This window comes from Tamandua tetradactyla, chromosome 7 (assembly GCF_023851605.1).
Source record: "Tamandua tetradactyla isolate mTamTet1 chromosome 7, mTamTet1.pri, whole genome shotgun sequence".
NCBI lineage: Eukaryota > Metazoa > Chordata > Mammalia > Pilosa > Myrmecophagidae > Tamandua > Tamandua tetradactyla.
In genome coordinates, this window is record NC_135333.1 from 37375393 (window position 1) to 37400340 (window position 24948).

Here is a 24948-nt window from a genome sequence, read left to right on the forward strand (position 1 = left end):
TCTGAAAGATCCATGGAACTTTATAAAACTTCTTCCAGCACGTAAGGCTGACTGTGATCTGGCCTGTTTTACCTCAGCCTTGCCGGAAAGTGCCACTGCCTGAGCCCTCAGATACTCCCCACTGAACTATTTGACCTTCTCCTCCCAGCAACATCCCCATTGGCCCCACCGTCCATCTGTCAAAAATTTGTTCATCTTTTAAGACTAACTCGTATCACCTTTCCTGACTCCTTCAACAGGAGTGACCTTTTCTTCTTGGGTACCCCCACTATACCAAGCCCACGACAGCTCTCTCTAGTTCTGCCGGGGGCTTACACCATATGCCTCTAGGGGGCCCGGTGTCTTTAGGACCTTGCAACAGTACATGGTTGATTCATGGTAATCATTTGCTGAGGAAACAAATGAACTTATTTTTCAAAAACACTTAAACAGAAATGAGCAGAAGCAACGGACTCAAAATGAGAGGACACCTATGTGCCTCTCAGACTCCAGCTGGAGGTGAATTCACCTGGCGTAGTGGTGAGCCAGGTAACCCTGCTTGAAGAGAAGTGAGTACTAAAATCCTTGCTCAGGTTTGAAAAGCAGTATCACCACAGAGCACCTCCTTTCAGATCTTAATTGGATCTCCCTGGTGAGTCCTCAGCAGAAATGGAGCAAGAGGGAGGCAGATTTCAGCCCTTTTGTGGCTTTCCTGGTTGCTCAGTGCCGTGACCTACAGCCAAGAGCAGTGGCCTGTGCTGGGGACCCCAGTCTTATTACCAGCTGGACAGCTGAAATCTAGTCTGATTTATGTGTTATAATGCTTTCTGCAGGCTTAGAATGAAAAACTAATTCCTCAAATGCTTCATTTAAATAAAGCCAACAGAACAACAAAGGGGTCGAAAGGGATAGTAACACCTGCAGGATTGTTGAATCTTGTGGGGGCCTGAGGCAGCGTGGGAGCTGGTGCAGAGTGCGAGGAGTGCAATGCCCAGCTCAGGGCAAAGCTGGGCCACTCCCTCCCCACCTCCACACAATACTGGACCCTTCCCACACACCCCTCTCAGTCAAGAAGAGAAAGAGGTTTATCTAAGTTCCCAGGCTGCTTTTTCACCAGCAGAGGTTCTGGGTCTCCAGTTCCCTCTAAACACCTGGGTGGAGCTGGGGGTTTTGTAGAACATCAAGTACCAAGCTTGCTCGGAGGCAGGAGTTGCAAGCATGGAGTTGTAGGCTTAGAAGGACCCTCAGAGGTGCAGCTTGAGATAGTAGGAGATGAGGTGACGCTGGAAAGCGGGCAGCCAGAGCCTCTGCCTTTCCAGAAGGGCAAACTTAATGACAGTGACAAAGAACCCAGCCCACTGTCCTCCCAACCAAGATGTCTATTCATTTTCTTCAAGACCCCTGTCATGACAGGAATCTGCCCTGCTGTTCCCTGACTGTCCCTCTGTCCTCTGCTCCACACTGGCCTGTGAGCTGCCCATCAGGCTGGGATTGACATTGTTCACCCGAATCCCAGGGCCTTGCCAGCACACAACTGTGTGTGCTGAAGAAATCAGAGGGGGGAGGGTGGGGTGGGGAAGCTGTGATCCATGAGAGCAGTGTCAGGGACAGGGCTGAGAAGGCGGCCTGCAGGGAGAAGAGAAAGAACTAAGAAGTGCAAAGAGTGTAGATTCTTGAGAGGGGAAGGGCTGCTGGGCCGCTGAGAGAAGAGGCAGGCAGGAAAGGAGGGAGGCTTTTTTCCTTTAAAATGTCAGACATTAGAGAGAGTGACGGTCAAAGGGATCTGGTGGCATGGGCAGTGAGGGCTCTGCCCTCTCCCCGTGGTGTTGGCTGTGGTTTGAACTGGCCTGGCCCTGCGCTCCCTTGGCCCAGCAGCTGCTTGGGAAAGACCACCCAGCCCTGGCTGGCTGTATGAAGCTCACACCTGTGTGATTTGCTGGGCTGGACGGGGTCCCCAAGTTCCTGTTTCAGATCTATAGGAACAGATCAACCAAGAGCAGCTGGTCCCTCTGCCACCCTTGGTCCCCTAGCTTCTTCTAGGCCGGGCACTTGGCACAACTGCACACCCCACTCATGACCTGTGTTCCCCTCTGCTAACTCATTGAGTTGACTGGGTCCTTTGTCAGTCTTTGTCCTTCAGTAGAGCTGACTGTCTGCGTTGGGGGAGGTAGGCTTGCGGGCTTTTCAGGACTTAAAGGACAGAACTCCAAACTGGGCCTATGCCAAGATAAAGCAGACACAGTGAATGACCCATTGGAGACAGTCTTCAAAGCAATGTGAAAATACTTCCAAAATGCAGTTTTAAAATACTTTTTAAAATGAGGTGATCATGTCCTCAATGCATTATAAAATGATGATCCCACATCCTAGATCTCAGGACAAAACCAGTCTCATGCACTCAGCTCTACTGTCTTATAGGTATAGCTGTCACTGTGAGATGATGTAACCCCATCTTGATAACATAATCATAATTCATATGGCTGCATGTGGATGGTATTTAATTTATAAATGCACTTTCTAATATTTTGGCAAGACAGGAAGAAACAGCTCTTTAAAAAGCATCTTTATAATTGTGTAAAATTAAGTAGGACAGCATGTTGCATTTTTCATTTAAATTTTAAATTCATACCCAACATGAAGGAATGCCAGGTATTTCCATTCATGTAACTCCTACAGTCATTATCTTTCTAAAACACCAATTGACCCTGAATGTGAGAATTTATTTTGAAAAATTACTGTAAGAATAAAAGGGGTCAGTCACCAAATTGGGAATATAAAATTTTTTTCAACATATTGTTGCATCTGAACAGTTTGATCACCTAGTGATCTTGTAACACTGAAATAGGTTTGCTTTCTTTTTAAGGAAATAATCGTTTTCTCACCTTCGACAAGTCTGCCCATCTGTTTCTTGCTTTGGTAACGAGATATTGATGAGCCTGTTCACAAGCTAATTCTGAATCCGTAACCTTCTGTTTTGGTCTTAAAAGAAAAAAATATATGTGTTTTAAATTTAATGGGCTCATTGATCTCCCAGGGGGTTCCCCTACCCTCCCCCCCCCCCCAACATTTGTTTCAAAGATACTGTTAAAGTCTTTTATTTTACATCTGGTATAACTTAATTCTTAAAATACAGTCTTATTTCCCCAGCTGCATGTTAGACAAGTCTTCTTAAATTTTACAAATCCTTGTTTACTTTCAGATAAATGCTGTTCAACCTTTTTTGCAGCTCACAAAACAAAGAAGGTTTATTTACTCTCAGGGGAAAATAACAATATAATATTAAATGTCTTAGGAAGAAAACAACTGAAAACTTATTTCTGAATTTACAAGTTGGAGTGGTAATGCATGAAAGTAAACAGCTGGAAACAATGGGGTTGGGCATCACTTACAGATTTCTCAAACTCAGCTAATTTTCAGAAGCCAACCTTGTAGGTTTTTTTTTTTCGCAAGGGCAGGCACCGGTAATTGAACCCGAGTCTCCGGCATGGCAAGTGAGAACTTGGCCTGCTGAGCCATTGTGGCCGGCCCTAACCTTGTAGGCTTTACACGTAATCAAATGTTATATTAACTCAGGATGATTGATGCGAAGACATTAATAAAAGGCCCTGCTTTTGTTGGCCTTTTTGTTAGACAGTGAAGTATAAGGAAACCTGTGGCTAAAGGAACTTGAGATTTCCCCTGGGATTTTTCCATCTATTAACAGAAATGAAGGGAGTATAAAAAAATGGAAAAACCCACTCCTACTTCTTTCTCTATAGTTGCTTTGCTCCTTGGGGTATTACTCAATTTTAGGGAACCTGAATGTCTACATACCTAGATTGGTATCCCAAATATTTTTCCCTACAGTTAGTGAAGCACTCGAGAATGTCCTTTGGCAAAACAACCATGCACACAGCTACTGCACTGGTGTCTTGAAATGGGACCATTTCTGTACTTATGTTCAGATTATGCACTTATCTAAATGTGCATTTGGTGATAAATGAGTCTAACTTAAGGGTGAATAAGCGACATCTGACTGGGGTCCCATATAGAATCTCGTATGAATATTTCCTCAAGAGATACCAGAAAATCAGATGGAGAGAAAGGAAACAAACCCCACATAACCCTTTTTTTTAAAAAAGCATTATTTATGCTTTTGTCACTGGACTGCTTATAAGGAAAAAAAATCTAAAGCAAATTAGTATGCCGACAATTGAGAAAATGTAAGAATTTTAGTTTGCCAAACCACGGAAGTCAAGGGTTTATGTAATTCCCCAAGAAGATGCTGCTTGACTATGAACCTCAACGTGTGACACGGAGGGCTTTGCAGTGGTACAATGGCCATGTGAACCGATGACAGGTAGGGGCTGGGAACTGTCGGTCCCCGACAAGAGGAATACTCTCGAATTTTCATAGCACTGTTGGCGTTACCTCCCCACTTTGAAAAAGAGGAAATTGGTTTAGAGAGGTTTACCTTCCTGAAATTGTACAGCTAATCCCTAAGAATGCTGACATTCAGTCCCAGGTCTCTGATGCCACAGCATCACTTTTTCCATGACCATCTTAATTTTTATTTGAAACTATAGTTTTGATATCTTCCTCTGCCTTCAGTTTTCATAGGAAAACATCCATTAAATATTACATTTCATAGTGGTAGGGTCACCTTTGTTCTTTACTACTCTGCAAATTCTCTTTATTTAATATTCTATTTCATTCAACAAATGCTGCATTGCCCGAGTGCCAACAAAGTGCCAGGCCTGGAGTGAGGTCCTCAAGATGTAAAGCCTACAGCTTTGGCTGACCTAAGAAGGCTAGTCTTGCTGAAACAGACAGCAAGCCAGCTTCCAGATACTGGAATCAACAAATTAAGCAGTAATAATTGCTGTCCACATGACTGCCTCTTAAAATTCCTTCTAAGAAAATGTGCTGCTCTCAGATGGCTCTCCTGAACCACCCCTGACGACAGACAGCAACTCGTACCTCTGGGTCACTAATTCACGGTAGTCATTGTGACCCTAGAAACCCACCATGTGACACACAGAGGGTATCATAGTCAAAGCAGCACTTCTTTGGTGAATTACGTAAATCTTTGACTTCCATGGTTTGGCAAATAAAAACTCCTGCAGGATGCTGAGGACTAGCTGCAGAATAGGCTGTGTGCTGGTTTGAAATTGTTATGCACCCCAGAAAAGCCTTGCTCCTCTAATCCTGATTCAATATTGTAAGGTGGAATCTTTTGATTAGATTGTCTCCATGGAGATGTGACACACCCAACTGTGGATGTGACCTCTTGATTAGATTGCTTCCATGAGGATGTGACACGTCCAATTGTGGGTGTGACTTTTTCATTAGATGGAGATGTGACTCCTCCCAGGAGGGTCTTGAGGAGTTTAGTGGAGTCCTTAAAAGAGCTGACACAGAGCTTAGACACAGACATTTGGAGTTGCTTGGAGTGCTGATAGAGACATTTGGAGATGGAAACAGAAATAGCCTAGTGCTAAACAAGGACTCACGGAAATAGCCAGAACCTGAAGAGAAGAAATCTCCTGCTCCAGGAAATGCTAAGACACAAGATGAAACCCAGAGTTTTGCCTTACAACAGCTAAGTGTGGACCCAGAGATGCTTAGAGAGGAAGCCACTGGAATCAGAAGCTGGAAGGTGTTTGAAATCAGAAACCAAAGGACCAGGAGATGCCAGCCACGTGTCTTCCTAGCTCACACAGGTGTTCCAGATGCCATCAGCCTTTCTTAAGTAAAGGTATGTTTCTCTAGATGCATTAGTTTGGATATTTCTATGGCCTTAGAACTGTAAACTTGTAACTTAATAAATCCCCTTTATAAAAGCCAACCCATTTTTGGTACATTGCATTCTGATATCTTTCACGAACTAAAACAGGTAGGGTCTTCTCCCTCTTCCCATGCTATTGTTTAAATCAATCAAATGAGGACTTGCCTAGTTTCATTTTCTATCCTAAAAGATGACCTGGTGATGGGCACTATGCCAAGTGGAGGGACACACAGGCAAACTATGGCTGGGATCCTCCTTTGATTGAGGCTCTCCTCTTTAAAATCACCAATTCCTTCTATATTGTCAAATTCAAGGGTCTTTTTGGATTTCTCTGTTACCTGTGACATTACTAACCATCTGCATTCTCTTTAGTCTCCTTCATGGCACAAAAAATATAAACACCTATGATAAGCCGAGAAAGTATATGCCTATGTTAGTGTGAGTTCCCCCTTTACCCTGGGAAAATTTCCCCTTGACTCTCATTTCCTCTCCTCCTACCCTAAAGTTTATTTACTCTTCTGAGAAGTAATCCCTTCTCATGTCTCCAACCATGATCTTGGTATTGTTTACTCATAAATCTGTGTGACTAATCCTACAATCTCACCTGTTTTTCAGTTCCATCTCTCTCCAACTGCCTACTGGAATTCATAGAATCATGGAATTTTAAGGGTGGGAAGGGACCCAAAGGCCAACTAAGTCCAGTCCCCTACCTCTACTTTTCCACCAAAGGTTTTGGAAAGTTGGAGGGATCATGTTGCATTTTTACAACTATTGCTTAAAAGGACTGTAAGTCATTATAATGTATATTTTGTGCCTTCACCTTTAGATTCCTCCTAAATCCTATCTGCCCTTAGGGAACTCACCTGGACCTCATTAAGTGTCCTCACAGAGACCCTGAGGGGCATATGCTGTCTCAGCCAAGACAGAACATCCAAACTGATCTCAATATCTCCTGTAGGATATATGGCTTGATTACTTCCTTAGTTACCCATGTTTGACCCAGGGAGTCCTACCTATTTTCCCATCCACTTCTTCGTTCCCATTGTCACATATGTGTCCCCTCTAGAGAAGTCAAGATATTTTTCTATAGCTGTCTTACATTAACCTTCCCCACTCTAACCTTCCCAACAGTTGTTTCCTCTCTGATTTCCTGGCTTTTAAGAATCTTGAGCATTAGTCAGATCAACATTTTCTAGAAGTCAGGAGTCAGCCACAAATCCGCACTGAACACTTCCTAGGCATTGCTCTAGACACAATAAAGAACAATGCAGATGAGTTCACATCCTCAAGGAGCTTATATTCTGATGGGGGAGGGGGAACTTACAACATATGGAAAACTAAGGAGATCACACACTGAATGTGATCAAGAATGATGTGGAATATACTTTCATTAGGAAGACCAGGGAGCCTCTGTTTGAGATGTGAATGGTGAGGAGGCAGCTGTGTGAAGCTCTTGGGAACAGCATTTCAGCAGTGCGAGATGGAGCGAGCACACTTCACCCTATGCCTCCCACTGACTACAGCTAAAAACACTGGACAGAATATAAAAGTAACCCTCTGAAGACATTAAAAAGTAAATAGGAGGAAGATGGAGAGAGAAGTTAAAACCTGAATAATGACTGATACTGTGGTGAGTTTTTCTTTCCCATATTTCCACTTAGACTGGAGGGCAGCCCTACTTCTGGAACAGAGAAGTGAACCTGGACAGAAAAATCTCCAAGAGAAAGTCTGTATTTCTGACTAAAGAAGCAAGAATGAGGGCCCTTAAATGAGGACAAACAGTGTGTGTGTGTGTGTGTGTGTATGTTGTGTGTGTGTAGGGAGGGATTCCCCTTTTCACTTGTTTCTTCTTTTATCCTCCCAGTCCTAATCTGAAGGAGGCCAAGTCACAAAACTGTACTTTTGGGGTGGTGGCAGCAATAGCAGTGGACAAGAACATACCTAAAACTCTGAGAAAAAATTGTTCTCTCTGACCAGAGGAACTGGGAAAAGGGGTGCCTGTGATCCAAAGAGTGTGGGCAATCCATGTTATTTTTCCCTCTCTCTCATATATATAAGCCATTGAGCCAAAAGAAAACATTAGAAGTGAAAATACAATAACTGAAATAAAAATTCCACTGGATTAGCTCAGTGGCAGAATGGAGACGACAGAAAGTCAATAAATTTGAGGACAGATTAATAGAAATAATCCACTATGAACAACAGAGATAAAAAAGAAGATCGCTTCAGGGACTTATGGGAAAAAATCAAAATGTCAAACATTGATGTCATTGCACTGCCAAAGGAAAGAAGAAAGAGACAGATGCAGAAAAAATAAGTCGAATGAATAACAGCTGTAAAATCCCCCCAAATGGTGACAGACATAAATGCACAGCTTCAAGAAGCTCAGCAAACCTCAAAAAGGATAAATGCTACTATGAACAACTTTACGCTAATAAATACAACAATTTAGATGAAATGGACGGGTTCCTGGAAAGACATGAACAACCAACTTTGACTCAAGAAGAAATAGATGACCTCAACAAACCAATCACAAGTAAAGAAATTGAATTAGTCATTCAAAAGCTTCCTAAAAAGAAAAGTCCAGGACCAGACGGCTTCACATGTGAATTCTATCAAACATTCCAGAAGAATTAGTACCAACTCTCCTCGAACTCTTCAAAAAAATCGAAGTGGAGGGAAAACTACCTAATTCATTCTATGAAGCCAACATCACCCTCATACCAAAACTAGGTAAAGATATTACAAAAAAAGAAAACTACAGACCAATCTCTCTAATGAATATAGATGCAAAAATCCTCAAAAAATTCTAGCAAATCGTATCCAACAACACATTAAAAGAATTATACATCATGACCAAGTAGGATTCATCCCAGGTATGCAAGGATGGTTCAACATAAGAAAATCAATTAATGTAATACACCATATCAACAAATCAAAGCAGAAAAATCACATGATCATCTCAATTGATGCAGAGAAGGCATTTGATAAGATTCAACATCCTTTCCTGTTGAAAACACTTCAAAAGATAGGAATATAAGGGAACTTCCTTAAAATGATAGAGGGAATGTATGAAAAACCCACAGCTAATATCATCCTCAATGGGGAAAAATTGAAAACTTTCCCCCTAAGATCAGGAACAAGACAAGGATGTCCACTATCACCACTATTATTCAACACTGTGTTGGAGGTTCTAGCCAGAGCAATTAGACAAGAAAAAGAAATACAAGGCATCAAAATTGGAATGGAAGAAGTAAAACTATCACTGTTTGCAGACGATATGATACTATATGTTGAAAACCTGGAAAAATCCACAACAAAACTACTAGAGCTAATAAATGAGTACAGCAAAGTAGCAGGTTACAAGATCAACATTCAAAAATCTGTAGCATTTCTATACACTAGTAATGAACAAGCCGAGGGGGAAATCAAGAAACGAATCCCATTTACAATTGCAACTAAAAGAATAAAATACCTAGGAATAAATTTAACTAAAGAGACAAAAAACCTATATAAAGAAAACTACAAAAAACTGCTAAAAGAAATCACAGAAGACCTAAATAGATGGAAGGGCATACTGTACTCATGGATTGGAAGACTAAATATAGTTAAGATGTCAATCCTACCTAAATTGATCTACAGATTCAATGCAATACCAATCAAAATCCCAAACAACTTATTTTTCAGAAATAGAAAAACCAATAAGCAAATTTATCTGGAAGGGCAGGGTGCCCCGGATTGCTAAAAACATCTTGAGGAAAAAAAACGAAGCTGGAGGTCTCACGCTGCCTGACTTTAAGGCATATTATGAAGCCACAGTAGTCAAAACAGCATGGTATTGGCATAAAGATAGATATATTGACCAATGGAATCGAATAGGGTGCTCAGATATAGACCCTCTCATCTATGGACATTTGATCTTTGATAAGGCAGTCAAGCCAACTCACCTGGGGCAGAACAGTCTCTTCAATAAATGGTGCCTAGAGAACTGATATCCATATGCAAAAGAATGAAAGAAGACCCATATCTCACACCTTATACAAAAGTTAACTCAAAATGGATCAAAGATCTAAACATTAGGTCTAAGACCATAAAACAGTTAGAGGAAAATGTAGGGAGATATCTTATGAAACTTACAATTGGAGGCGGTTTTATGGACCTTAAACCTAAAGCAAGAGCACTGAAGAAGGAAATAAATAAATGGAAGCTCCTCAAAATGAAACACTTTTGTGCATCAAAGAACTTCATCAAGAAAGTAGAAAGACAGCCTACACAATGGGAGACAATATTTGGAAACGACATATCAGATAAAGGTCTAGTATCCAGGATTTATAAAGAGATTGTTCAACTCAACAACAAAAAGACAGCCAACCCAATTACAAAATGGGAAAAAGACTTGAACAGACACCTCTCAGAAGAGGAAATACAAATGGCCAAAAGGCACATGAAGAGATGCTCAATGTCCCTGGCCATTAGAGAAATGCAAATCAAAACCACAATGAGATATCATCTCACACCCACCAGAATGGCCATTATCAACAAAACAGAAAATGACAAGTGCTGGAGAGGATGCGGAGAAAGAGGCACACTTATCCACTGTTGGTGGGAATGTCAAATGGTGCAACCACTGTGGAAGGCAGTTTTGCGGTTCCTCAAAAAGCTGAATATAGAATTGCCATACGACCCAGCAATACCATTGCTGGGTATCTACTCAAAGGACTTAAGGGCAAAGACACAAACGGACATTTGCACACCAATGTTTATAGCAGCGTTATTTACAATTGCAAAGAGATGGAAACAGCCAAAATGTCCATCAACAGAAGAATGGCTAAACAAACTGTGGTATATACATACGATGGAATATTATGCAGCTTTAAGACAGGATAAACTTATGAAGCATGTAATAACATGGATGGACCTAGAGAACATTATGCTGAGTGAGTCCAGCCAAAAACTAAAGGACAAATACTGTGTGGTCCCACTGATGTGAACGGACATTCGAGAATAAACTTGGAATATGTCATTGGCAACAGAGTCCAGCAGGAGTTAGAAACAGGGTAAGATAATGGGTAATTGGAGCTGAAGGGATACAGACTGTGCAACAGGACTAGATACAAAAACTCAAAAATGGACAGCACAATAATACCTAATTGTAAAGTAATCATGTTTAAACACTGAATGAAGCTGCATCTGAGTTATAGGTTTTTTTTTTTGTTGTTGTTTGTTTTTTTTTACTTTTACTTTTATTTCTTTTCTCTATATTAACATTCTATATCTCTTTCCATTGTGTTGCTAGTTCTTCTAAACCGATGCAAATGTACTAAGAAATGATGATCATGCATCTATGTGATGATGTTAAGAACTACTGATTGCATATGTAGAATGGTATGATTTCTAAATGTTGGGTTAATTTCTTTTTTCCATTAATTAATAAAAAAAAAGGATAAATGCAAAGAAAATCTTTCTCAAACATCGCAGTCAAACTGCTGACAACCAAAGGTAAAGAAAAAATCTTGAAAGCATTTCTGCGAAAAATGACATATTACATATAGGAGGAAGACCATTTGAATGACCACACGTTTGTCACCAGAAACCATAAGACAGTGCAACAACATTTTAAAGTGCTGAAACAAAAGAACAGTCAATCCAGAATTCTATATTCAGCAAAACCATCCTTCAAGAAATGAAGCAAAAGTTTTCCTTCACAATGAAGGAAAACAAAGAGAATTTGTCTCAAGAAGACCTAGCTTAAAAGAAGTATTAAAGGAAATTCTTTAAGGGAAGGGAAAGTCATAGAGAAACTTAGAACTTCAGAAATAAATGAAGGGCAACAGAAATAGTAAATATCTGGGTAACTATAATATATAACATATAATATTATATATTATATATAATATTTGTGACAAGAAGTATAATAACTATAATATAAAATTTAATATTTTTTCAAAATACATGAAGCAAAAACTGAAAGGACTGAAAGGAGAAACAGACAAATAGGAGACTCAAACACTCCTCTCTTAGTAATTGATAGAGGAAGTAGAAAATAATTAACATTTATAGAAAACCTCTACCCAACAATAGCAGACACAAATTCTTTTCAAGTACACCTGGATTATTCACCAAAATAGATCATATATGGGGTCATAAAACACACTTTAAAAAATGTAAAAGGATCAAAATCACACAAAGAATATTCTCTAGTCATAATGGAATTAAACTAGAAACAAATAACAGAAAGATAAATGGAGAGTCTACAGATATTTTGAAACCAAACAACACACTTCTGAATAATCCATGGGTCAAAGAGGAAGTCCCAAAGGAAATTAGAAAGCATTTTGAGCTGAGTGAAAATTAAAACTCCTCCTATTCAAATTTGTGGAATACAGGTACATAAATGCTTAAAAGAAAAATTATAGCATTAAGTTCTCATATTAAAAAAGAAAGGAAGCAAATAAAAAGTTTGAGTGGCCAACTTCAGAAAATAAAGAAATAAAAGTAAACTAAGCCCAAAGGAAGCAGGAAGTAAGGAATAATAATGAACAAGAGAAGAAATCAATGACATTGTAAACAGAAAAACAATAGATAAAAATCAAGCAAAAAGGTAGTTGTTTGAAAAGATCAACAAAATTAATTAGTCTTTAGCTACACTAATGAAGAAAACAATGAGAGAAGACACTGACTACCAGTATCAGGAACAAAAGAAGGGATATATCACTAAAGATCCCGAAGACTTTAAAGTAATAATAAAGGAATACTATAAACAACTTTGTTCCCATAAAGTCAACTTAGATGAAATGAACCAATTCCTTGAAATACACAAACTACCAAAGCTTACTCAAGAAAAAATAGAAAATGTGACTGGTCCTCTAACTATTAAATAAATTGAATTTGCAGTTAAAAACCTCCCATAAAAGAAAACTCAAGGTGAGTTCTATGAAATATTTAAGGAAGAAATAATACTAATTCTCTACAGAAAACAGAAGAGGAGGAAACATCTCTCAACTCATTTTATAAAGCCATCATCATCCTGATACAATAACTAGGATTGATAATCATGACTTTATTCTCTTGGAGGTTTTCCAAAGAAAAGAAAGAAAATTTACTTATTCTTTAATAGAATAAAATTCTTTCTATCTTGCAATTACCATCTATATTTTTTGGACACTTTTATATATCTAAGATACATTAAGAGGTCTTAGTAATATTGTTCTTAATTTCCCTATATCTATTCCATTATCCCAAGAAATATTTATTCATTATTAATCAATTTTTCCCAACTATACTAAAAAGGACTAAAAGAACAGGAAAGCAAAAAAAAAAAAAGACAAATCACATAGTAGAAAGTGAAATACAGAAATAAATCACCACTATTTTATAATTTTTCAGTTTTCTTACTGCACTGCCCGAAGTATTATAGTATCTTTCAAGAAGGTATAAAAGAAGATAGTGACCCCATCTTTGTAGTCTTATTTGGCTTTCATTGAACACAGTTGAGAAGTCAAAAGTCTTATTTTCTGCCCAAATGGCGAAGAGGAAAAAACTACCAGTCGAAGATGTCCCACAATTATTTGATGTAGCAGAAGATGAATGCAGAGGGATGGAGAATAGCAATCAAGATTCAAATGAATATGGTGAAATTGATCATATGTAAGCCAGATATATCAGCCTGTGAATCTTCAGATGCCAACATCCTAGATGAATTTTTTCAAACTCAAGAATTGATAAGTGAACGATATACTGCTAAAGGCAAAAAGGGAATTTGGAATTTTCATCCAGTTAGTCATTCAGGAAGGACATGAACTTGCAATATTTTGTGACAAGAACCAGAACCATTTAATTTTGCTAAAAGTAATGTATCAGTATTCCTTCATCTTTTGTGATATTTGTGCACCAAAATGTATTTAATATGGATGGTAGGTGGATAAATGGTCAAGGCAGGTGTGTATACAAAATGATAGAAAGGGAAGAGATTATGCAGACATTAAATGAGTCATTGGACTGATCAATCCAATTGATATTTATAAATCTAAAAATGAAAATATTTTGCAATTCTGAAGCAAACAAGATGTCCATTCTCTGTTGAATAAAATTATGGGCCATCAAGGTTTTCAAAAGTATTCCGTTATGGTGATATAGGTTAAAAATGCTTCTTCTCCGACCTCCATTGGCAGAGGGAACAAATGGAGAAGGCACAAAGGGTTGGCATCTAGGTTTACCTGATGAAGGACAGTGAAGCTGGGAGAGTGAAAGAGGGCAAGCTCTCTATGCAGAGAAAGCAGCCCCTTTCAACAGGGACCCTTGGGCTCAAATGTTCTCACCTCCCCCATCTATCTCCTTTGTCCTTCTAGACAAGTCACTAACTTTTCTCTAGCCTCATTCTTTATCCATCAAATCAGATAGTCACACCTTCCATTCTGGGCCCTGGGGTATTAACAGGCACAGGGTCTGGCCCATGGGAAGGCTTAGCTTTCTAATGCAGGATGTGGTGCTGGATCTCAGGGCTGTCTCTCCCCCAGACCACTGGATCTAAGATGGAACTCACTGGGCTCCAGGCTTTCCCCCTTTCAGTCCACCCTCCACTCTGGGGCTGCTGAAGGATCTTTCTAACATACGACTCTAACCTCCTCCTTCTTCCCTGCCTACCAATTCAGGATGAACTCCTCCACCTGGCACTGAAGCTCCTTCACGGCCCAGACTTTCAGCCTCTCCAGCCCTTTTATGCCCCACCATACATGCTGCTCCTGCACACACATTCTCTCCCAATTTTGTGTCTGACATTTTCCTGCCTCTGTGCTTTTGAAAATTCTGTTCCCTGGACTTTGATGTACAACCATAACCTGCACCTGACTGGCTCCTACACCCATTCCAAGATCTAAGCAGACTCAGCCCCTCCCCTCCCTGTGCTTTCGTGGCCCTTTGATCATCCTTCCATTTCAGAACAGCTATTTTATTTTTGTACCTATCTCATATTCAACTGTGAGCTCCTTGGTGGGAGAGGGTGAGTCTTACTCATCCTTTGCACCACCTGGTCATAGGACAATTCTAGCACACAGCAGACCCTTAGTAAATATTTGATGGATGGATGAATAAATACAAATGATAAGTTGTGTCAATTGAATGGAAAGATTGGGCTTCATGATTGAAATTTCCCATGTTCATTCTGCAGACATCCTCCAAAAAATATTCTTTGGGAAGGATTATTTTGTTTTGTTTTAATGTTAAGCAATCAAGTCTTCTATTAAAATTCCTCAGAACCTGAGCAATTGGATGCAGGTGTCCAAGTCACGTGCCACCTGATAATGTCACTTAGGAAGATTCTACAGTCATTTTCTTACTTACTTTTTTTCTTTTTTTAGAAAAGACAAAATGAAAACCAATTTCCCAAAAAATGTGAATTCAGGGGAAACATTTAAAGTGCAAGATCAGTGGGCCTTCTGCTGCGTAGCCAAGTGTCACCCTCAGATGCTCTATTATTATATCAGAAAATACACCTCTGTGTTATCATAGCGTATGATAATGTTTTAATAAAATGTTGATCTTACAATTATAATAATTGGCTAAGGAGGGGTTGGGTGGCTACATCATGCATCCGTGTCAGTATTCACATGTCTCAGCAGGGCCTTGGCCATGGCCCAGGTACCACGTTGGATGTCAGGCCCAACTACTGCCTTCTTGGAGGGTGCCATCACACTGAGAGGAAGCCGAGACAACAAGCAATTCCAATGCAGCTGGATATTAGGGTCATACCCGCTGGAGTGAGGCTGGTATGGAGTGAGTGGGGGTCTGGGATGAGGGGGGAATCTGGCAGGCAAGCAGCACTGCCTGGGAGGGGCTGCAAGTGATCCCTGCACCTCCAGAGGCATTTATCAAAGACAATCTCTCAGTTTCCATTCAATGATCATAAGATGTTCTGTGGGTCCCGAAATCCACACCTGTGGCCTGGATGTATATCTAGAGGAAAAGGGGCCCTATAAAGGGGTGAGATTATGTAACTTTGATCATCTGTGTTCTCTAATGTTTCTATAGTGAGGTATGCTCCTTGTGTGATTTTTCTTGAACTGAGAAAAAAAAAATCATTGTTTCTGTGAAGCAACTCCCTCTCTGTCTCCCAGTCTGGAGTCGGTGGAGCTGCTGGGCTTCACGTCCACAGATGCTGGTGTCTGACAAGGATACGGAACCGGGCAGCTTTCTTACCTGATGAGTCTTTGAGGCGCGTCATCTGTTCTGAACACTCTCTTCTCACACAAGTTTAGAAATTCCCGAAAATTTAGAGTCATGCTAAGTCTTAAACCCAGAAGGCTAAGGAAACGCTCAAACTCGTCGTCCTTGAGATTGAACAGGAGCAACAGCAGCAGCCGGTGGAGGTCATGCATGTTGATTATGCCGTCTCTGTTGGTGTCTGCCCTGAAGAAGGCAGAGTAGGGGTCCTACAACAAAAGGCACATGTCAAGAGGAGACCCTCTTCTGAGCCCTAATGCTGTGCTTAGAACCCAGTATAAGCGGACTCATCTCAAAACAGAGAAAGGGGCAGTATTGCAGTGTCTCAACTACTGCTTTTAGAGATTTCTCTGCTTCAGGAGTAGCTTTGCCATGTTTTGATTTTCCCTGAGAAATTATAAACTCCCTCTTTTAAAGTAGAGTTCAGGAAAAGGAACAAAAATAATCTCCAGTACTGGAAGTGGGAAAAAGGTAGTATATTGGAAGTTTCTAGTATATATAAACATCTTCATCTCAATATTTCTTATAACTTCAATAATGCTTGGCAATTTCTGTCCAGCATGGGCAGGAAAATAAATGATGGGATGAATGTCACACTAATGAGCCACCAAGAGGCTAGTACTCCGATGATTCTGCTAAAGATCTAGTTATGCCCAAATCTGCACCCCAGCCATGTCCAAGGCCATGGTGTGTGGTGCACTTAAACCATTCATCATGCTGCAAGGAAAGCACAGTGATTCCCAGCTGGCAGATAAGGAAACTGAGGCTGGCTCAGGGCACTTGCAATGCAGAGGCAGCACTGCCTGAGGATGAAGAGCCCCCCTGGAGGCAGTCTACTGGGCTCCAAATCCCAGCTCTGTCACCTACAGGCAGGGCAGAGTGATGGTGGGCAAGTTGTTTGACCCTCCATACTTCTGTCTTCTCCTTTGTGAGATAGGGATTACAAAAAGTCCCTACTTCATCAGGGTGTCACGGGGGTCAAATACGGTAATATCTGCAAAACACTTATAACTGGCCTAGCGTGTCTCAGGCTGAAAAGGGGCAAGTGTGGCCCCAGCATCCCTTGTTTCCCTCAGGCCCTAAGACAGCCCCCTCATCATGGAGTTTATCTGCTTATTGTGGAGATACTGTGCTTGCACTTTCAGTACAGGATCCTCCCTCCACGAGTGGTTATTATATAAAGCAAGACCTGCTATGATTCCAGGGTCTGACTAAAATGGTTTGGGATTCTGTGAAAAGATCTCTCTCTCTCTGTATTCATTCATTTAGTCATCCACTAAAAATTATCTAACACCTGATTTATGCAATCATTATGCTAAATGCTACAGAAATCCATTTGAAAGAGGCTGTGCTGGCCTCTCAGAGACGTAACCATTCCCACCCAGTCGGGGAGGCAGACCCATAGCCAGCTGAGCTTGAGTCCCCACCTCTGTGGGTACCTGTCCGAGGACACTACCTCAGGGCTGAAGGCTCATCTTTGTGCTGACTATTCCCTACATTTCATCAGCTCCGAGCCCTCCCATCCATCTCTCCAGACCCATACTTCCAATGGCTTTGGGGGCATCCCACTGGAATATCACACCTACTGGGGCCAAGAACTAACTTTTGACTGATCTCCACTCCCTCATCCCAAATTGCTCCTCCTGAGTCTTTCCCATCCTCATAAATGGCAGCTCTTTCTTTCCAGTTGCTCAGGCTAAACTCCTTGGTATCATCCTCGATTCCTCTTTCTCTCATACTCCACATCACTTCTCTTCAGAATATACCCAGAATCGGACCACTTCTCCTCATCCCAGTGCCTCAACCCTTTCCCAAGGGCCTGGGTTCCTGCAGCAAGCCCATGGCAGGCTCCCAGCCTCCATCCTTGGCCTTCAGCACAAGTCAGGCAGCTCCCATCACTCCTCTGCTCAACCTTGTTGGCCCCCACCTCAAGCAGAGTCAAACCCAAGTCCTGGGCAGGCCCGCAGGCCCCTCACCCCCTCTGTGCTCACTTCCTCTCATACACACCCTCGCCTACTCTGTTCCAGCCTCCCCAGGCCCCTCGTTCTTTGAACATGCCAAGCCTGCCTCAGAGCACCTCAGGGGATTCTCCCCCAGTATCTGTGTGGCCCGTGGCTTCATGCCTTACATCACCTGCCCAATGTCACCTCTGCAGAGAGGCATCTCTCTACATAGTGGCACCAGCTCCTAACCAGTTTCTGGCCTCTCTCCCTGTTGTGTCACTATCTAACATATGAGGGATTTATGTGTCCGTGGACTGCCTTCCACCAGCATAACAGCTGGGCTCTGTTTTTGTTCCTCATCATGACCCTGCTCTGAGAGTAGTACTCAATAAATATCTGTAGGATAAAGCTCTTGGGTGTGGAGGATCCCACAAACATTTCCTGAACCCCTATTAGGTGCCAAGCACTCTGTTGGCTCAAGGACATGGCAGTCCCTAATACCTGGTCCCTACATCAGGATTTGAATGGTTGATTAGGGAAGAAAGACAGATGAGCCAGTCACAGCAATTTAGTGTGGCAAATGCAGTCACAGGATGTAGAATGAGTGTTCCAGGGCCAGTCCTCGTTGTTGGCCATGGGACCCTATGGTGATAATCTTCACCAGTTCATACACTTGAATTGTTTCCCAGATCTCAGCCTTTAGCATTCCAGAATGAAACCTCCTAATTTTGTTAGGCAGTGCAAAAGCTTTGGCATCAAACAGATGCTGTTTCAACTCCTGGCTGTAATATCTCCTGGCTGTGTGACTTAGGATAAGTCTCTCCCCATTTCTGACCCTCAGTTTTCCTAACTGAAAAATGGGTACACTAATCCCTACTTGATGGGGTAGGCATGGGCTTATAGCAAAAGAGGCCATGAATGTAAACGTTCCCTGCTCTGCCTGGCATGCAGCATGCAGGCTTTCCCTCATTCAGCAAACACTGACCACCTACTGTGCGCCAGGCTCTGGGGTTATCATAAGCAAATTGTCCTTATTAAAGGACTTAAAAGTTTAACCTCATCACACTTCCATGCATGTTTAATGCTGTGAGAGGAAATGCGGGGTGTGATGGGAATGTCCAGCAGCAGATCTAAAGGGCCAGAGGTTCAAGAAGGGCCAAAGGCTGGGTAGGAGTTAGCTGGGCAAAGCGAGAGGAACAGGAACCCCAGCTAAGGAGCAGAGTGGGTAAAGTCCTGCAGGGGAGTGCTGAGAGTGGCTGGTGCATGGAGCAGGTGGAGGGCAGGGTCTGAGATGTGGCTGGAGAGAGTGGGGAGGCCAGAGCAGAGCCTTGGGGCCCTGTGGGCCAGTCAGGTAGGATCGGAGCTCATCCTAAGAGCAAACGGGATGACGCTCTGATCATGTCCAGGATAGATGGTGAGGTGAGAATACTGTCACAGAGGAGCACTGCAGAATGATCTGGTTTGTCTGAACCTGCAGAGGAACCATCAGGATGGACACCATGGGGCCCTTTCAGCCTCCAGGTGACCTCGAGGGAAACTGAACCCACCTGGGCCACATGGAACCATGCCCAGGGCATGTCCCAGATCACCAAGGGCAACTTTATTCCTGCCTTCCTCACCACACAGGGAGGGCGACTTCCCTTTGACAGACCCCTCCTCACCACCATGGACTATTTCCTTTCATACTGAATCATCTTTGGCTGGGGTTGGGTGGGGAGTGAGGCTAACTCAATCAACTTTGGTGCTGTCTGTAACCCTAACATGTGCCAAGATGGTTTCACTGGTGACAAAAGTGCTGGGTCATGAGCAGCAGAATTAACAGTGCTTTAAACTAACATGAGAACTTTTAAAATTATTGATGAATGATGCCCAAGAATTTCTCAGGAACAGGAATCCAATAAATTATGCACTTAACCATACTTGCCCATTCAAAAATCAGAACACCGGATTAGGCAAATTTATATATACCTGTAAGGACCACCAGGGAATCCTGTAAAAAACTTGCATCCTTGCATGTAGCACAGCAGAAATGGGCTTGCTTGTATGCTCCCCTCACTGGGGATATAAACTTTGGCAGGAGTAGAACTGAGGTTGGTGGGCACTGATTAAACTCATTTATTTCTTAATTATTTAAAATCAAATACAGGATTTATGCTCACTATAACCAAGCTACATTGATAATAAAGATAGGAAAACAGTGGTGCTGGCCTGGAGTTGGGTTTCCTCTAACCTCCCCCTGCTCACCCTCCCCACCTCTCCCCATCCCCACCAGGAAAGGTCGAGAGGTGGTGAGAGGAGAGAGACCAAGAGTGGTCAGGAAAAGGACTGTGGGTTGCACTGGACAAGGCAGTGGCTACACAGCCAACCCAGGTCCTGGCCTGCAGGGTCAGCAGCCCAGATGGAGGCAATAGGGGATGGGATTGCTGGGGCACCTCACAGCCTCTGTGGCCCCCTCTGCAGCCCTGCCCCAGCATGGGGCAGGGTTTGCTCTCAATGCTTTTCTGCCCCCCATCCTGTTCCCTCTCCCTCCAGTGGCCACCATCTCCCCGCCAGGGCTCTTCGGGACCTGAACAGCCCTGCCTCCTCCATGCTCGCTCCAGCACCCCGATCCTCAGAGCATTCTCAGCTGGGCATTACATTGGATTAAACAGTGAGGGATAATCCTTCTCCATGTATGCACATCATGACTATGCTTTTTCAAACCCCAAATTGGGATGCACGGTCTCATGACCGGACAGAAGATTCAAAGTCAGAACTGTCCTGGAAATTCCAAGCAAGACAGTCACCATAATGACACTTATTTTAAAATAGGATGTTGGTAACCAAAATGATTCTCGATGTTTTGGAAAATCCAGGCTGCTCCTGAGAGGCCAGCTTCTCCACCAGGTCCCTCCCTGGCCCCTTCTCTCTGGACTCCCTCCCTGCCCCCCACCTCCACCCCATCCTGCCTACTGATGTGTGCCCTATATGCCCTGCAGCCTCCATCCCACAGAGTAGGGTACATTCTAATTCCTGGGGGCCCTGAGCTCTATTTTGTGGCTAATATTAATTGAGCTTATTAATTGACCTCCCTACTTCAATCATTCTTACTTTTTAGAACAGAAATCATTTAGATAATTCTGTACCTGCCTCTACATTTGAGTGGCCACTGTCTCGTGGGTTACAACTTCTGCCTACAGCCCATGCCTTAGTCAGAATGAATCAATCCCATGCTCTCCTGGCTGCCGCTGCTATGCTCGAGCTGCCTCTTCCATTGTCTACCTGCTTCTTTTTCTGTCCAGCGCAGGCCTAGAGTTTCTCATTCAGTTTCGGCATCATCTCCCCCCAGGAATCCCTCTTTAAAGGGGTCCTTTCCCTGTGCCCCCAAAGCACCCTGGAGCTACAACAGCTGATCGCGACGCATATGAACGGCATTTACCATCTGTGTCTTCGACTGGGCTGAGCTCCCCGGCTCATTTCTTTCACCCCTGCACTTATCATCGATTCTAGCGTGTAAAAAGTGGAATGGGACAGACTAACACAGCCTCAATCTGCTGTCACAGGGTTGTCCTGGCCCCTCCCCTCTGCTACCCTTCGGTAGCTCCTCCAAAGCCCTCTCGAGGCAGAAGCACAAAGTGTTGGTAGCAGGGAAGGACGTTGGGGAAAGGAGGGGCTCGCAGAGTTACCCACCCCTCCAAGCCAGGGGAGAAGGGTAAGTGCTCCCCTCTCTGACCAAACTGAGTCCTGTGGTTCCTCAAGGGCAGGAGCCTGCTTTCAGCATCCTCGGGGTCCCCTGTGATGACAAGGAACATATCTGGGCCCAGGGAGTCCTGCATAGTGTGGGCTGAAAGTGAGTAAAGCAGTAACGGGGTCACAATTTACCCGGAACGATTCCTTCAATCTCTGGGGGAAAAGCTGCAGGCATTCTTCGGCGGTTATGAAGCGGGTATCCAAGTAATTCTTTGGAACAACTGGAGTCTGAGACGTAGCGGCTTCTGGCCAACTCATTTTAGTATCTGAAACAATGATATAAATCAGAAGACTTCCGTTAGTGGCATGTACATTTCTTTATTCCTATTTCAATACTGTTTATTTCTTCCTGTCCCCAACCCTGTTAAAATACTACTCAGAAATACAATCCTGTGAATTTAACATGTCTCTAAACATAGCTTTGACTTTGTTATGATCTGGTTTCTTTATCTTCAATTTCTTAGAGATGTTCCTATTACTGCAAGAAGAAATTGGTTCACTAGAAAATCAAGAACCTGCTTTTATCTGAACATATCTTAAACTACAGAGCCCTCGTGTAAACTTGTCTCACTTCTCTTTCCTTTCTCAAGGGCAGGAACTAGGTAGGTCTTATCGCTTGATTCTCAGAGGCCAAGAATGAGAATTCTGCCCCTTCTTGTTGCAGAGAATCAGTCCCTAAACATGGGAATGTGTGATTCATTCAACACGTTGTTAGCTCAACAGATGTTTTTTGGCGAATATGCTAGGGACCTTCTATATTTTTTTGGTCCTTTCAACAATACCAAGAAATAGACACTCTTCTTATGTCTAGTTTATACCCAAGGAAACTTAACATTACATCCATTTTTCATATGAGAAGATGGAGACTCAGAGGGTTTGTCCAATTTCCCCGAGGTCTGCTCATGACAGCAGAGCTGAATCCAGGCCAGTCAGATTCTAGAGTCCAAGGAGTTAGTCCTTGCATTATAGTACTCTTCCCTAAAATTGAGGGAGGAAGCGTAATCTCTACTTAAAATCCATACCCCTCAGGCTGCGATGATTTGTGTGTGGCCTTGTCTGAAAGCCAGGCTCTAAACCAGGGGGCTTTGCTTTAGCCATGGTCCTCTGTGCATATCCTCCCTGACCTGATCTTCTGGTGGGCGGTGGACAGAGGGTACAGAGTTCAAGGGCACCTGTGGCCCACTCCTGAACCTGGCTCCTGGCCCACCTGCACCTCATGTTGGCTGGGCTCGGGTTCATTGCTGGCACCCCAGCCCCCCACCCTGCTGGGCTCCCCCTGCTGTTTCCACCAGGGACCTCTGGCATGGGACCAGCTAGAAGCCTCAGGCTCCCTCCCTGGCAGCACCTGGCCAGGTGGGAACAGAGATAGTGTTGGAGAATGGATGAAGGAAAGACAGGCTGCTGAAAGGGACGGGGAGGAGACAGACGGAGGAGAGGAAGAGTAGAAAATGAGTGTGAGGAAGGAGGAGAGGGAAATAACAGGGGAGAAAGGGGCTGGGGTAGAGAAGAAGCCAACAGTAGTTGATGGATCTGAGTCAAGTTCCTGCTCTGCAACTGAACAATCAGCTCTGGGACCTCGGGCCGTGATCTAATCATCCATTTCCTCACATGAAAAATGAATGCACTTGCCACGTGGGAGGCTCTTGGAAATAAATGAATTCCCTCTCCTTCTTTTTTTTTTGCATGGGCAGGCACTGGGAATCGAACCTGGGTCTCCAGCATGGCAGGTGAGAATTATGCCACTGAGCTACCGCCGCACCATCCCCCTTTCCTTCTTTTTATTTCCCCTCAAAAATGTCAAAACATATATCCAAAGGAGACATCAAACAAAATTCTAAGATATGGCTGTGGGTTCTTGCATTGTCTTTTCTCATGGTTGTGGGACCCCTCTCTCTCTCTCTTGAACTGTTAAGACAAAGTCTGGTGGGGCTAGGTCAGACCATCCTGGGGATCTGGTCCAGCCTCTGCATTTTCCTGGAGAGGGGTCACAGCCATTCAGTAAACTCCCAGACGAAATTTCCAGAGTAGATTTAAAATACAAATGGTTCCAAGTTCTGCTGTATCCAACCTGCAACTTATTTGCAGCATAATAGAAGAGTATCCCCCTTGATAAATTTGTATGGTCTCAGAGACTTTCTAGAGGGCTTATTTGTCCATCTAAACTTCGCATATGGAAAGCAACATCAGTGAGAAGGGAGAGAAGGGAGAGAGCAAGGACATGGGAGCGGTGGCAGCCTGGGTGTCCCTGGTCTGTGGGGGTGGGGGTGGGGATGCAGAACAGGGACCAGATGGGAAAGCCAAGAGCTCAGCAGTTTCCAGCCTCGATTGCAAGGTGCAAAGTGAATTTCCTAACAAGCAGGGGCTGGGAGAACAGGCTGTGTATAGGGATGTGCCAATGAAAGTTTTAGAATCCTTGCATCCTTATCTGGTAAGGAGGAATAACACTGGCCTTGTCTGTGCATATTTGTGTTATTAATTATAGATAATCATCATCTATTTTCAGTAGGAGAATCTTAAAGGACATGAGGAGTGAGTGAAAAATCATGGCACTGGAGTAACTTTGATGACGTCCATGCTCTAAGATCCTGTAAAAGTCTGTTCTCATAGTTCTGTTTAACTCAGTAAAAAGAAAAGGCCTAAACATAGTCAGGTCAAATTAAATTAAAATGTCTGTTTCCAATCTCATCACATACACTGCTTCAACACCTCACCACTGAGAGGCCTAAACCCACAGCTAAGGCTACATTAACCCACAGGGTCTTATGACATGGCTGGGAGAGACTCATGCTGGACTCTTCTGGACATGCCCTTGATAGGGTCTGTACTTTGAAATTGGTTACCTTCAAATCCTGTTGCAAAATCAAGATAACTCATCCCTTCCTTCTCATATCCTATTTTTTTAGTCAGCAGAGCATACTGCTCTTCATCCATGGGCATCCCGGTGTCCTCCAGTACCTGGCAGGAAAGAGAAGTGAGGATGGAGAGGCGGTTAGAGTGTCCTTGGGCCGGCCCAGCCCCTCCTGGCCCTGCAGCCACCCCCGAGCTCCGGCCGGGTGCCCCTGCCTGTGATTGTCACTTGTCTGCCCCCGACCTGCAGGCTCCCAGGGGCGGGGCCCAGCTTTGATGCAGCTGGGACCCCAGGGCAAGGCTGGTGTTTGTTGAGCAAGCGAGGGAACAAAGGAACAAACAGGTGTCCTGGCCTTGGGCAGAGTCACAGTCTGAAAAGGCCTCACCACCATGATCCTCAAATCCACCTGTGGTGAGTGAAATGACTTCCTCATCTCATAAGTTAGATTTATAGTCACATAGATT

General features: G+C 43.2%; 1 protein-coding gene and 1 long non-coding RNA gene across 12 annotated transcripts in view; one reads left to right on the forward strand and one right to left on the reverse strand.

Moving 5' to 3' along the window:
• The window catches only part of EFCAB6 (EF-hand calcium binding domain 6), a 357426-nt gene that overhangs the window by 102012 nt on the left and 230466 nt on the right, over nucleotides 1-24948 (reverse strand). For all 11 annotated transcript variants that reach the window (XM_077169111.1, XM_077169107.1, XM_077169109.1 and 8 more), the window contains 4 exons: nucleotides 24477-24591; nucleotides 21769-21902; nucleotides 15941-16173; nucleotides 2862-2958 (listed from right to left, as the gene is read on the reverse strand). In XM_077169111.1, the coding sequence (XP_077025226.1) occupies nucleotides 2862-2958; nucleotides 15941-16173; nucleotides 21769-21902; nucleotides 24477-24591 (579 nt within the window). The remainder of the gene's footprint in view (nucleotides 1-2861; nucleotides 2959-15940; nucleotides 16174-21768; nucleotides 21903-24476; nucleotides 24592-24948) is intronic.
• LOC143691100 (uncharacterized) overlaps nucleotides 24779-24948 on the forward strand; it is a 53062-nt gene continuing 52892 nt past the window's right edge. Inside the window, exon 1 of the long non-coding RNA XR_013179344.1 lies at nucleotides 24779-24895. This is a non-coding gene — a long non-coding RNA (uncharacterized LOC143691100). The remainder of the gene's footprint in view (nucleotides 24896-24948) is intronic.